The sequence below is a fragment of the Alligator mississippiensis genome, chromosome 10 (genome assembly GCF_030867095.1).
Source record: "Alligator mississippiensis isolate rAllMis1 chromosome 10, rAllMis1, whole genome shotgun sequence".
Classification (NCBI taxonomy): Eukaryota; Metazoa; Chordata; order Crocodylia; family Alligatoridae; genus Alligator; species Alligator mississippiensis.
This window is the reverse complement of record NC_081833.1, coordinates 39,952,193-39,966,196: the sequence shown is the minus strand read 5'-3', so window position 1 is coordinate 39,966,196 and position 14,004 is coordinate 39,952,193. Positions and strand designations below refer to the sequence as shown.

The 14,004-nt window shown below is 46.8% G+C and overlaps 1 protein-coding gene across 2 annotated transcripts in view; it reads right to left on the bottom strand.

Moving 5' to 3' along the window:
* The window catches only part of HYDIN (HYDIN axonemal central pair apparatus protein), a 443,140-nt gene that overhangs the window by 41,587 nt on the left and 387,549 nt on the right, over window positions 1-14,004 (bottom strand). For both annotated transcript variants that reach the window (XM_059713716.1, XM_059713715.1), the window contains exons 58-66: window positions 13,435-13,555; window positions 12,570-12,774; window positions 8,488-8,723; window positions 6,854-7,005; window positions 6,555-6,744; window positions 5,517-5,625; window positions 3,415-3,672; window positions 1,454-1,596; window positions 751-969 (exon numbers count right to left, since the gene is read on the bottom strand). In XM_059713716.1, the coding sequence (XP_059569699.1) occupies window positions 751-969; window positions 1,454-1,596; window positions 3,415-3,672; window positions 5,517-5,625; window positions 6,555-6,744; window positions 6,854-7,005; window positions 8,488-8,723; window positions 12,570-12,774; window positions 13,435-13,555 (1,633 nt within the window). The remainder of the gene's footprint in view (window positions 1-750; window positions 970-1,453; window positions 1,597-3,414; window positions 3,673-5,516; window positions 5,626-6,554; window positions 6,745-6,853; window positions 7,006-8,487; window positions 8,724-12,569; window positions 12,775-13,434; window positions 13,556-14,004) is intronic.

Here is a 14,004-nt window from a genome sequence, read left to right as displayed (position 1 = left end):
GCTGTGCTCTGGGAAGGGAACAGAGCCTGAGTACCATCTGATAGTAAGGGGGGAAGAGAAAGGGGAGAAAGGGGCAGAAGGACTGTGGGGTGTGTGGGGAGGAAAGAGGCAGAGACTAGGGTGTGGGGGGGGAGAGGCAGAGATTGTGGGGAGTGGGGGAGAGGGACAGAGACTGTGGGAATAGGGAGTGCAGGTGGCAGGGGGGCAGGAAGGCTGCTGGGGCAAGGGAGCAGAGGGCAAGGGGGATGCCTGACCCCTTAGCCTCCTGACCCCTCCCTCAGCAGCCACTGTAGCAGTTGGGGAGAATGAATTCAGGCCAACCCTTTGATAATTAGATTCTGTACCTGGAAAATTATAACCAATTTAGAAATGTTCCATATATAGAATCTAATTATTGCGGGGGGTCATCTTAAATTCAGGGGTGTCTTAGATTCAAGTAGATATGGTAATTCCCTGCTAATTCAAGGGCCATATTGAAAGCAGACTAATAGATTTTAAGACCAGAAATGATCACTGGAAGCCACAATTTCATCCAACTACCCTGTATTGAGCCCAACAGCTTGTGTTGACTGAGAATCCACCAGTGTCCTTGGTAGTTTATGCCAATGATCAGTCACACTCACAGTTAAAAGGCTGTGCTGAGGTTCTGGAGTTGTTCAGTTGGCAGGTCAATAGGTCTGTATATAACACAGGATTGGCTCAGAAAGCTTTTGTGCTTAGTACATTGGCTTTTACTACCCTGCTTCTTACCTTCTTCTTTGTGGGGCATGCATTTGGAAGGCTTCTTGTGGCATCCACCCACTTGACAGTGTGCAGGCGGTCATCCCAATCAGAGACCTGGTCTGCTGGGAGCTGAAAGGTGATTCTGCACACTTTACACTTCACTGTGTGCATTTTGAAGGTGACAGGAACACTGGATTTCAAGGTCACAGTTATGTCCTTAGCACAGCCAGCATGGAGATGGCCAACCTAGAGGGTATCACAAGGGAAAGACCAATATTTCACAAATGGCAGGTCAATGACCAGCAAAGAAAGAACTGACATAGGAACCAACTGCAGGAGAGGTAGAAAGAAAACTGCTCTGTCAGGTCTGATTGAGAAGAGAAGACTGGGTGGCACCGCAACCCTGAGCAACTCATGGTCTCCCTCACTGGCTTTGTTTAATAAAGGTAGGCAGCCACTTTGAACTAAGTTGACTTCTGCCATGAACAGCCCTCAGAGAGGAAGAGCAGTTGCTTCATACAGCCATATCCCTCGTCCTTTTTTGCCTTTAGTTTGACCAGATATACCATAACACAGTTCCCAGGCCCAGCAAGCTCAAGAAGGAAGAAATAAACTGGATCTCCTGCAGGGCAGAGATAAGCATTATCATCCAAGTCAGGGTTAGCATTCCTGTCTACAAGTCACTAACCAAGTGGCTTCTTATGCACCCAGAAAAGACAAAAGTAGATACCTGGGGGGAGAAGTTAAATGGAGCTCCACTGGGCCATTCGAACCTCATCACGTCTGCTTTGCTGTGGTTGGTTATTGAGAAGGTCACTTGGTAGGGCTTCCCAATGTGACAGTCCCCAAACTGAATATGATCTGCTTTGGTAGCTAAGAACAAGAATGGTGATTCTTATGATTCATGAAGTGCCCTTCCTCTCATACACATACATACATATTTACACCAGTGCTTCCTGCTCAGCCACAGGCATTCACAAGCTTGCTTCAGACAGAGATGGCTTTAAGCAGTCCCTCCTGAAGCAGTATAGCTAGCTCTATTCCACAGCAACATGCTCTGACACAGAGGCATTCCTTCACTTGCTGCAATCGATTGGTTGCTTCCATAGTGAAACAGATGGACACAGGTTACAGCATGCAACTACCATTTGGAGGAGACAAATTCAGATATCCTAGGAAACATACAGAGAGATTCATGGATTGTAAGGGGCTGGAAGGGACCTCACAAGATCATTGGGTCCAGCCCCCCTACATGAGGTAGGAAAGACAACTGGGGTCAGGAGATCCCAGCAAGGTGACTGTCCAGTCTCCTCTTGAAGATTTCCAGGGTAGATGATTGTACCACCTCTGGAGGGAGTTTATTCCACAGTCTGGGCATCCTGACCCAAGCTTAGGAGAGGACACAACAAGTACCAAACAGCATGGGCTGGCCGTTTCTTTACATCTCTATCTCCACCAGATGCCATGTGAATGTGGACTGGTGGTGTCAGGCCATAGCCTAGAACCTGGGCCTCAGTCTGCCTGGCATAGCTGCTCATCCCAGTCTGTTACCTCCTCATTAGCACACTAGCAAACTTAGGTGGCTAGAACCCTCATCCTGGGCCTAGCTACACACAAACTGCTGCCACTGGAGTGGTCAGCCAGGGTCAGCTGACCCTTCACCACTTCCAATATAAACCCCTGACCCAGATAAGGAAGTGTCCAGGCAACAAGGCTTAAAACCTTGTACCTAGGCTGTAGTACCTTTGTGCTGCTATTGGCCCTTTGACAGATTCTCTGGACACATGACCTGGCTTGCCCCTGGGCCCTGAGTTTGGCCTGACCCTTTGGCTCTCTGATCCAGCTCTGATTTGATCTCCTGTTTAACCTCCTGACCCCATGCTTTGCCCAACTCTCTGGATCTCTGACTAAGTTCCCCAGAAAGATCTCCTGGCTTCTGCTTTCCTTACACTCAAACTCTGCATGCTCCACTCAGATCTTGGCTGCTTCTCCTGACCCTGGGTGATCCCCAGACCTGGCCACCCACAGCCCGGCATGACAAGTAGTCCCACCATGTCCCTTTTAAGGATACTTGTGTAAGTATCCTTATCCATTGCTGACTTTCAGCCTCTCATATTAAGAGCACTATTTGCTTCAGGTGTAGCCAGGTTCAAACTTTCCTCATCACTCTTGTGTTCTTCTGTACTTCCTGCCTGCTGTCAATAACATGGTTCTTCTGGGCCCCGCAAAGTAGGAGAAGCTGCTACCTTTGCCAACCTCACAAATCTATAGCATGTGTGTACACATGCTGGATGTGTTCACGTTTTAAATATCAGCTCCATCTGCTATTCCCTTTACTTTATCTTCTTCCCAATTTAGAAATAAAGGTCAAAGGCCCACCCAAGTATTCCATTCCACTGGGCCAGCCTGGCTAAAGCTAGCCAGTTTCTGTAGCCAACAGCACACAGGACAGTGATGTGGCCAGCAGCATGTCCAGCCACCTTTGACTCCCCACCATGAATAAGCAGGTGCCATTCACAGCTAGGTTGACTGTGGATTACCTTCAACATAATCCCCAAGTCATTAGACATCAAGACTCCCACTGACTTTAGAAGACATATGTGCAGACCTCAAGTCATTCCAATCTGTATTCACATCTTCAAGACTTCAAAGGGCTGCACAGTTTTCACCAGCTTCCATTCTTTCTCTTACCCTCTACAATGTCATCTTCCAGCTGCCCTTCAGCATTTTCCTCAATGCTGTCTACCAGCCCATGGATATTATCTAGTGTGATATCATCCTGGTAGCCTTCGCCCACCATCTGAATGTTGGTCTCCTCATACTGGTTGTCCACCACTAACAGATGAATCTTCCCTTCCACCCGCTGGGCCATGGTAGGTTTGAAAAGAACATCGAACTCCACTGATTCCCCATTATGCAGGATAAGGGATGCAGTATGTGGTTTCCTTCCTACAAAGCAATAGAATATGAAAGCCTGAAATTATATATAAGATATGGATGCACGGGTGAAAAGTTGTTTCTATGAGCATAAACAGAAAAACAAGCTAACAGTTGGCTGCCTGAAAATTGTTGTTTCCTTGGAGGATGGCTCAGTAACACAGGGAGGAGGTATAATAGACTCGATGTGCAGAGGGCCCAAAGGCATGTCTACACCAAAGGCCTGTGCTAGGGAGAGCTGCAGTGAAGCACAGAATGCCTGCTCTACGTATAGCATGCAATCATCAATTCTCTGGATCGTAGCGTATGCGTAAGAGGTCTAGTCAGGTTCCTGATGAATCTGCTTGTACAGAGTCCTGCTACCATCACACCAAAATCTTCAGTGTATATGCTTCGGCAAGAGTGGCTGCATTTACGTGAGATGCTTTACTGATCATTAGACTAATTCTCAGTAAAGTATCACTGTCTACACACGCACAGCAATTACTGTGCAATAGGTTAGTCTACTGGGTTGTTTCCTAGTACCTGTAGATACTAATCAACTAATGTCAAACTAATGTGCCAAAGCGCACGTGTAGACACTAACCAGGAGCAAACTGCTCCAGATCAGCCTAGGCAGCAGGGGGCCACAGGGGGTGGGGAGAAGTGTTCCAGCTCCATGGGTCCTGATCTCCACAAGGCTGGAAGGGAGTTGCTCAGCAGTGGAGACAGGTCTCCTAGCTGTGTGGGGACCAGGATCAGCACCTGGGCTGGCCAGGAGCTCCCCCAGGCTGCTGCAGAGGGGCAGAGCAGGAAAGGAACATCCCTGAAATGAACTGCTCCAAACAGGTGCACGTTCAGATGCATGCAGGGATGCAGTTTAATGCACCTGAGTTTTCTGGGCAAAAATTCAGGTGCATTAATTGCATATGTAGGTGTGCCCAGTATGGAAGAGTGGAGGCTGCCCAAGACCTATCATCCCCACTTTAGATCACTGAGACAAAAACCAAAGGCCAGACCAATTCCAGACATTAGGTGCTTCGATAGTTCTAGCTTCTGCCAGAGATCAACAGATGAGAACTGCTGCTGACTGCCTAATGCCTTAGCAAGGTTGCATTTCTGTTATGGTGATGTCCCTTAACCTTTCTCCAACCAAGGAGTACCCACAAGACTCTACATATGTTACACTGCAAACCAGCTGCAATATAGCAATCCAAGTGCAGCACTGGACACATGCCCACAAGCTCTGTCTCATGAGGCATTTATCAGTGCACACAGTGTCAAACTAAGGAGGCACTTCATATACATATGTCCATTTCAGGGTGTAGCTTGCCTGGAGCGAGCATGCCAAGCTTCAGTGTGGCCTTTCCTAACTTGGTCCTTTGACAGTGTAAATATGCCTAAAGGGTCTTCACTAAAGTTAACTCAGGCTCCTTTGCATCCATGTGGTGCTTTCAACCCAGGTCAGCTGGCCCAGCTAGAGCAAGTGGCTAAATCTGCCCACTTTGCAATGAGAACATTCTCAAGTGTTCCAAGTCCTTCAATACCCTCATGAAATTTTCTTTGTGTTGCCTGGAAAGACAGACAAGTTCTCCCACAATTCACCAGGAAAGATCCTAAAAGAGTTCGAATTACTTGCAACACAAAGAACTATGGGATGTGCCTCTAAGTCCTAGCAATGCACGGGGGTGAGGGCAGCACTAGTCAGAACACAGTGACCTGAGTAAGCCTTTGCAGCGTTGCTTCTCAGACCCAGACTGTGATGACCTTGGTGATTCTTAGACCTTGGTGCCAATCACTCCTGTCAATGAAGCTGTGAATATATTTCCCAAGGGAGCTCTTGGTTCTTCCCTCCCACCATGGCAATTGCAATTTACCTTCCCTAGTGGATTCCTCCTCCTCATTCTGAGCCAGAGAGAAGCAGTTTGTGGTTGGCTTGGCTTTTAGTGAGAAAACTCCTTGTTCATCCAGCAGGTCAATCATCATCTGGAGAAAGGAAAATACAAAGCACAACAGCATTGGCTTGGCTATGGGACAGCCTGTGAATCAACAGAACATTGTCCATGCCCAACAGGAAGCTGAACTCAGAAGCAATATGCTTTTAGTTGGAAGCAAAGTAATCTAAGGAAATTAGAATGTAAGCAAATAGAAAAGACTGTATTTAAATGCAACTGAACATGATGCAATTAGAAAGCAATCAAACTGAGTAGAAAGATTAAAAAAGTAATTGAACAGAATTTAATTAGACTATAATTATGCATAATTAGAAAGGAGTAAAATGTACCTAAACAGAATAGAATGCAATTAAAATGAAATGCAAACCTTCTCATAATTAAAAACAAAATAGAAAGTAGGGAAAAAAAGAGCTTTTGCTTCTGATATTAAGTAAAAATGACAAATTGGTCAGAAAATGACACCTCCAAGGGGGAAGGTTTTACCAGTAAATGAGTCAGTCACTTATTAATTAGTCTGTCTGATACCCATTTCTGTTGGTGATTTATTAAGGTTCAGCAAACAAAGCTGGTTCTTAAGGGCACAAAAATCAAAGCATGCCTTTAAGACTAGAGAAGACAGCTATGCAATTATTGGAAAGAAGACACAGATAGGCAGTGAAAAGCCAGCACCTCTGGAAATGCTTTAGAGAAACTGATAGAAAGTGAGAACTTATCTACTGGTTTCTTGATTCATCACATGGAATCTAATAGAGAATTATATCCCAGATATGGAATTCTACAGGACTGTTCAAAGAGTATTCAAAAAGAATCTTGTTTCATACCAAATTCCAAAGGGTTTTCTAGTGATTTTAATACATCTCTGCTGGTTTCATTCTTATTACATTCTATAGGGTTTTCCCACAACGAGTGAAAGACTTGCTTCACAATCAGCTATTCAGATGCTCTCTGGACAGCCATTACCTGAACAGGTATAACACCACTGTTTTTAAGGATGAATGGAAGTTTTTCTGAGTGGCCTAGCAGGAGCCTCTTGAAGAGCAGCAGTGGGTTCCCTCGTTTGTTGCGGAGGACAGGACGCATGATGGTCACTCGGGGAAGGTTCCCATCACCAATGATATCAAATGTCAAATTTCGTGATTTACTGACCAAGCTGTAGAGAGCACAAGCAAACTAGTGTTATTGCTACATGCCTGCTTTGCACACAGAGGACAAATGTACCAGGGAAAGCCAGCTTCCCTATAAGCAGTAGTGTAAGTTACCTTGGCTGTCCATCAATGGAAACTTCAAAAATGCACTGGTAGCTCTGCATCGTCTGAGGAGTGAAGGTTACTGTAGCAAAGGCATGGGAGCGGCTAGGGATACACATCCGAACAGGATCCACCTCAAAGATGTCATTAATGCGTGCAGCAGCCTTAGGGAAAACCCACAGTGTTAGCATGAAATGTCCTTCAGACAGACATTGTTAGAAGTATTCAGACATGTGCACACATATAAGGGATACTGGACAAATTCCTTCCTCCAGCTCTCGTTCTCCCTCCCATCAAAGGATATGATATCAAAGGGATATATGTCCTAATGACTGCAGTGTAAGGACCAGAAAAAAACAGGCCCCCTTCTAAGTCTTGGAAAATAGTGTAGTATCTAAGACAACAGTGAGTGATAACTATAGGCAAAGCTGACTCCTTAGTGGTCACCAATGCATACACAGAATCATAAAGTCATAGAAAGTTAGGGTTGGAAGGGACCTCAGGAGGTCATCTAGTCCAACCCCCTTCCCAAAACAGGACCAGCCACAACTAGATCATTCCAGCCAAAAGCTTTGTTCATCTGGGTTTTGAAAACCCCCAAAGATAGAGCTTCTACCACCACTCTGGGTAACCTCTTCCAGTGTTTTACTACCCTTCTAGTAAGAACATTCTTCCTAATATCTAACCTAAACCTCCCTTGCTGCAGCTTGAGACCATTGCTCCTTGTTCTGTCATCTGCCACCACTGAAAACAGTCTAGTTCCATCCTTCTTTGAATCCCACTTTAGGTAGTTGAAGACTGCTATTAAGTCTTCTCTCCATCTCCTCTTGTCTAGGCTAAATAAGCCCAGTTCCCCCAGTCTTTCCTCATAAGTCAATACATGATAAGTATTTGTATCGTCCTATTATTCACTCAGCCCATTCCATATTTTGGTGCCTGCTTATTTACTGCTCAGACCTCTTATTCATTTCTGCTTATATTATGGGTACCATGACATGCTTAATCAAGAAAAAAGCTGAAAATAAACTTAAGCTTGAAAAAGGTCAAGGTTTCAGAAAATATCTGAAATGATCTTCAGGCTAAGGCAGACCAACAAGCAAAGGAGAAACTTGCCACAGGGAAGGAGGTTTGGCAGTGGAAAGGGGAATGACTAAGAGCAGTTGTCCCAAAAGGACTTGTGGAGCTCTTTCTATTGAGTGCTTCAGGGAATGGGGAAGAGAGGGGACATTTCTCTTCTGGACTACAGTGGAGGAGAGGAACTCCATTGGGGTTCTCTCTTCTCTTCCTCCCAGGACATGATTGCTTATCAGAGCCATTTGATGGCAAAGCATCCCTATAACTGATGCTCTGCTTATGGTACTTCAGTCCAGTTCAAGCCAGCATGGAGTTGCGCACAAAGCTTGATCAGTGGGGACCTGGTAACATGGGATCATCTTGAGCAGAAGTCTAATGTTGCTGGGAAATTGCAGGGGTAAAAGGGACATTCTATTACCATGCACTGGTCCAGACCAGGCAAGGGGAAACAACAGGTCTCAGAAACACAGTGCGTTCTGTTCAGCTTGCTTGAGGGGGCGGGGAGATATATGGGGGTGGGGGCTCCAGTGGCTGGTCAGAGAGTAATGGTAATTTCAACCACTAATGCTTACCTTGCTGGAGATGGGTTTGACTGCAAGAAATGCATCACAGGGAATTTTGCCTACATTGGAGATCTTGAACCGAGCTGTTGCCTGGTGCCCAACCAGGACGTTCGTGAAGATAAATTTATTCTCATCTGACACAAACACCCCTTCACCTTCCACAGTCTGCAGAATTTGGTAAAGGTTGATGTTGTTGCATATGCGATGTTCCTCAAAGATGGACCCAATGTCATCAACTACAAAGGCTGAGTATAGAAAGGAGAAATTGTTGGATCAGTCCTCCCTTCTCAGCTGAAAAACGTAGACCAAATTCATCCTATGGGTAACTCCACTGGCACTGTGGCAGGCATAAACTTGGCTCAAGAATCCTTTTTTGCATGGGTCAATGTAATATCATACCTCACAGTGGGTTGGATTTTGAGGGGTACAGCTTCTACCTGACTGAGCTAAATCTCCCCATCAGTTAGTCAATATTGTAGTGGATTCATTCATTACCCTCCCTCAGTGTCTAGCACAAACCTGGATATGTTGCTTTGTTTCCCTTCTACTGTGACTTGGGAACAGTGAGCAGTGGATGAGGCTTCTACACAGCACAGATAGTTGAGGCTCCTGCTTTTAAAACCAGAGGTCCCAAGTTCATCTCCACTGCCAGTAAGTCACCCAAGAGTATGGTGCTATATCAAGATCAAGGTTAACAAAGAACAGCTTTCCTGGCTGTATTTCTGTAAGGAAGGGCTTCTATATGGGCCAAAACTATGTGAAACAGAGAACATTCACCATATCCAGAAGAGTAAGTAGCACCAGAGATATTTCCCTACATTCCCCTTGCTAATGTTTAAGATATTTGATTAAGACTCCCCAACTCAGTGTTGTTCAATAAAGAACTATCCTCTGTTCAAATTCATCTTCTTTTGGTGCTTGATTTGATTGGGAAGTTAAAACACCACATTTATGATAACACAGTCTGTCTCCATAGTAACTATTAAACTCCAGCCAGGATACAAAGTCTTTGAAAAAGAAAATTCATTTGATGGATTTTTCTAGACACATGGGCCTTGATTCACTGTGCTGCTACATCAGTGTAACTCCACTGGTTTCAGTGCTGTTACATCACCTCAAAATTGGCAAATTAGGCTCGTGATTTTTATTAGACAACAAGAGTCATGATTATTAGCTTTGTTTGGATTATGGCAGTGTGAGCCAAGGCCTGAGGCTGCACTACACTATGCACTGTACAGAACATAGTAAAGACTGTCCTGACCTCAAGGACTTTCTATTTGTCACAAACAACATAATGAGAATGGAGAATACCATCTCTGTCTCTCCCTAAACTCTGCTTATCTGACAATTTGGTTACCATTGTCACTGCAGAGGGCAGACTCCTCTGGTCCCATCTGCTTCAGGTAACCCTGAGTTGTAACCTGAGCTGGATATATTCCTGAGGGAGTGGGGACACCTGCTCCCTCTGCCTACATGACTGGCATCACATACCTGGGTGGGAGGGCTTAAGCTCCCTATTGTTCTAAGCAATGCCAACATGACTGGGAGGGAGGGAGCTAAAGACCCTGCCAGTCTACCCAGCAACCAGTGATGCATTTCAAATTGGTTGGTGGCAGCCAACAGTTGCTAGCCTTCATTGGATCAGGTAAATGAGGTCATAAGGGCTATCTATATAAGTGAAGGACTGCCCAGGAAGTGGGGCAGCAGCCATGACGAGAACTCTCAGAGAAGCTGGACCATCTGAAACTCTCTTGAAACTCATGATCAATGAATTGCTTGCCTCCAGACGGAATCTCCACCTGCCTCTGGAAGATACTTGTGAGTAAGCTACCTGAGATCTAACTAGATATATAGGTTGAAGTAACTCAGATTCATGATCAAAGGCTACCATGCTACTGGTTGCTCTAAAGGTATTTTTCTGATATTGCTCTACCCTGTACCCTATTTCAAAACTACTCCTTGAAACCAATAAAGTTCTCCTTTGTACCTGGCATGGAAGACTTATTGGGAGAGGGTCTAGATTATGCCTTGGGGTCCCCTTGTTTTGGCTAACTAAGGGAGACCACTATTTTTGCTTCAGACTGAGGGAAGCAACCCAAGTTCTTGCACTGGGTCAAGTACCCTCAAGGACTACTAGGACTGTGTTTCCCAGAGGGCACAAGTCCCAGATCAGTCCAGACTCTGGGTGGTGGCAGCATTACCCCCAGGCTTGTGGGTGTTCTCCGGGAAGGGGGTTGGCTGAACGTGAGGTACCTCCAGGGAGGCACTTGGAGCCTGGAAGATGGTCAGGCGCAGTGAGGTGGGTGGCTTACTGCAGGAGCACCCCTTACTGGCCCACCACACTGTACACAACAAATTACATGGGGCATGGGGTGCTGTGTTCTCTTACAGGTATGGGTGGGATAGAGGGTGAACACCAGCACAACCCCTGTGTTTGGGGGAGTGCAGAGACTGCCATCTCTAGGCATCTCCATGGACCAAAACTTCCCCATAGGAGAAAAAACGTTGTGGTTCCAACACAAGAAAACTGAAGGCAGAGGTGGTAAAGGGGGCTGGGTGCAGCATCTCAAGGGAGAGTGCAAGATGCACATCCCTATTGTGTGCCAGGGAGCTCTGGGAAGGAGTGTACCTTAAGATGCAGAGAGCTTCCCAAAGCTCCTTCAGACAGCATAGTGCTGAGCATACCCAGAACTCCCTTGGGGAATATGGTACTGACTCACCCTAGAGATCCCCAGGGCATCAGGCACTGCACCACCTTGGTCTGCTCAGGAGAGCTGGGCACTATACCAACCAGACAAAATTTGCTAGAGACACAGCACCATGGCACTCGAGGCACAGCACCATGGCACTCCAGAACTGCTTAGGGCTTCAAGACTTTGCACCAGCTCTGGCTTTAAAGAAGTGAGCCAACCTGGAAGTAGTTCAGAGGAGATGCTTGCATAGCGAGACCTATGTAGTTGTAAAACTAAGTACGTTTAGTGTGGAATATACAAGGTAGTAAGGAATATGTAAGGTACCAAGACAGCTGTGTATTGATACGAAAGACAATGGGAAACAATTGACCTACTCAGTCAGGACTAGAGTTAAGCATGATAAAATATGGTTACACACAAGGGAACCCTTGGTACCGATCAGAACAATTACACAGTGATACACACTGCCAGGGGTTGTTGTCATATCTCCAGCGCCTACATCTTGGCTCCAGCAGCTGCAAGTAGCCAATGCTCTGGAAAGCATGGAAAGTGTCCTTCCAGACCCATATAACTAAGGTGACCATACATCCTAGGTTGGCTAGGGAAGTCCCAGATTTCATAGGCCATCCTGATGTCCTGGCCCACGGTGAAAATTGAAGCAAAAGTCCTGGATTGGTGGAGCCATCCCACCCGTATGTGCCCAGCCTGGCTCCTCCTGAGCATCAGCTAGAGGCTGGGTGGAGGGGGCTGGGCTGAGAACTTCTGCTCCTGCCTGGGGCAGGGCTCAGTCAGGGCACGGCTGGCTGGGGAAGGGGATGAGGGCTGGAGCTTGGGTACCTGCACAAAGCGAGCAGGGATGGCTGCCAGATCTGGCCTGTGGGAGGATGTTATCTGGCCTGTGGGGCTCCCCACAGGTCAGAGAATTTGGTGGCAGGGATGTGGTGGCAGCTAACTATCACTCCCCTGCTGGCAAATTTCCAGATGTGAGGAGCCTCATGGCCTAGACAGCATGGGCCTGTGCTCTAGATTGTGTGTAGGGCAGACTGGATTGCTGTGAGATTGAGTGGAGAGGCAAGGGTCAGCAGGGACCCAAGTAGGATAATGCAGGATGGCAGGGAACCAAGTGGGGAGGCAGTGGGCCTGATCCTGGGGCATAGGGGCTGATTCAATTGGTGGACAAGCCCCATATCACTTATCCAGCCCATGCAGCCAAAATGTTAAGTACCACTGTTCTGAAGAGTCAGTTAGCTGAAGTATAGTAATGTGTGGCTAAAGTCTCTAAGGAATCCTCTTAATCAGGCTTTCTTCAGGGATGAGGAATTGCTGCTCCCCCTGTACTGCATGGGGAGGAGGGTATGGGCACTGTGGCTCACAAGGGGCAGTATGGAATGTGCCTACCTGGCAGGCATGACTCAGCCATCAGGGTGTAAGGGACACCACCGGGGTTGTCTTCAGGGTCTTTGTCAGTGATGTCAATGGCCAGGAATTCCTCACACTTTCCCACTGGCTCTGCTAAGCAATCCACTGTGATGACCTGCTGGCCTCCTGAAGCAATAGATCCAAATCCAGGGTATACTGTGAACATACCTAAGGTCAAACGAGCCTGTGGAGAGAGTCCAGGGAAATGTAACCCTCAGATTGCCTGTCTTTCAACAGTCCCAGGAGATAAGTTCACTTCCTTGATCCATAAAAGTTTACCTAACCACATTCCCTGGAGTTTCTGGCCACAGAATGACCTCTCAGCAGCTTTAACAGCTTTCTGAAGAGGAAGCATTAAGAGCTGGCCTGTCTGCCTAATGGCTGTGTAAAGAACTGGGTTCAAGATCCCTTGTACCAGAGGTGGTGCTGAAAGCATGACTGCTGGTAAATCAAGAAGAGCTGTAGAGAAAGCTGTAACTAAATTCTGTCAGCCAGAGGAAGGGAGATTTGAGCACAGAAGGAAAAGAAAACAGAAGGGATCCTTTGTCTTTCAATGTGGAGCTGGAGGGCAGACTAGAAAAAGAAAAAAAACTTGGTGGAAAGGAGAAAGTGAAGACAATGGAAAAGGAAAATGCAGGATAAGGAAAAGCTTGAGAGAGTGTGAGAGAAATTACGCAAAGAGAATGCTTGGGGTGACAGACAGACAGTGCTCATGGCAGAGTCAGGTAACAGTGGCTTCCCCACTCCAGCCACCAGACCAGGGTCATTTGCAAAGGAGTAAAAGGACTCATAATGAACCAAGGCCTCAGCAGAGTGATTGTGACAAGGGGGTGCATGTACCAACCTGCACAAGAAGGTTGATGTCCTTCTGCAGAGAGTCAGTGCGCTTGCTCTGTTTACCAGCAAGAAAGATTTTGCCTGCTGTGTCACTCTCACGGGAACGGGAGTGCTTGAGATGAGATGTTCTGTAAGAGGAAGCAGAAATACATTGTGCTGCAGGCTCTGTGGCAATAAGGTGACACCAGCCCACAAGGCCAAAGAGTGGGGCCTGAAATTCCTGTTTTGGGAAGGGTGTGCATGTGATGGGCTTGGAATATGCTGCACAGAGAGACCAATCAACCATAGCCATGGATGAAGAGTCATCAGGAGAGAAGGAGAATTTAGAAGCAGAGCCTTGAGAGTAACAAAGGCCCTGGGTCCTCCTCCTCCTCCCCGAGAGGGGTCCCCATCCCTGTACCCCACGAGGGGTCCCTGAGACCCCCATGGACAGAGGACACACCACTAGCCCATCTCATCCACCCCAGTGGGGGGAGGAGGGTAGTTTCAGCATCCCACCTTCAAGCTGCTGACATCAGACACCTAAGAGAGTGCCTTCAGAGTGAAGCCTGCGTCATGGCCTGACGTTTCTTGACTC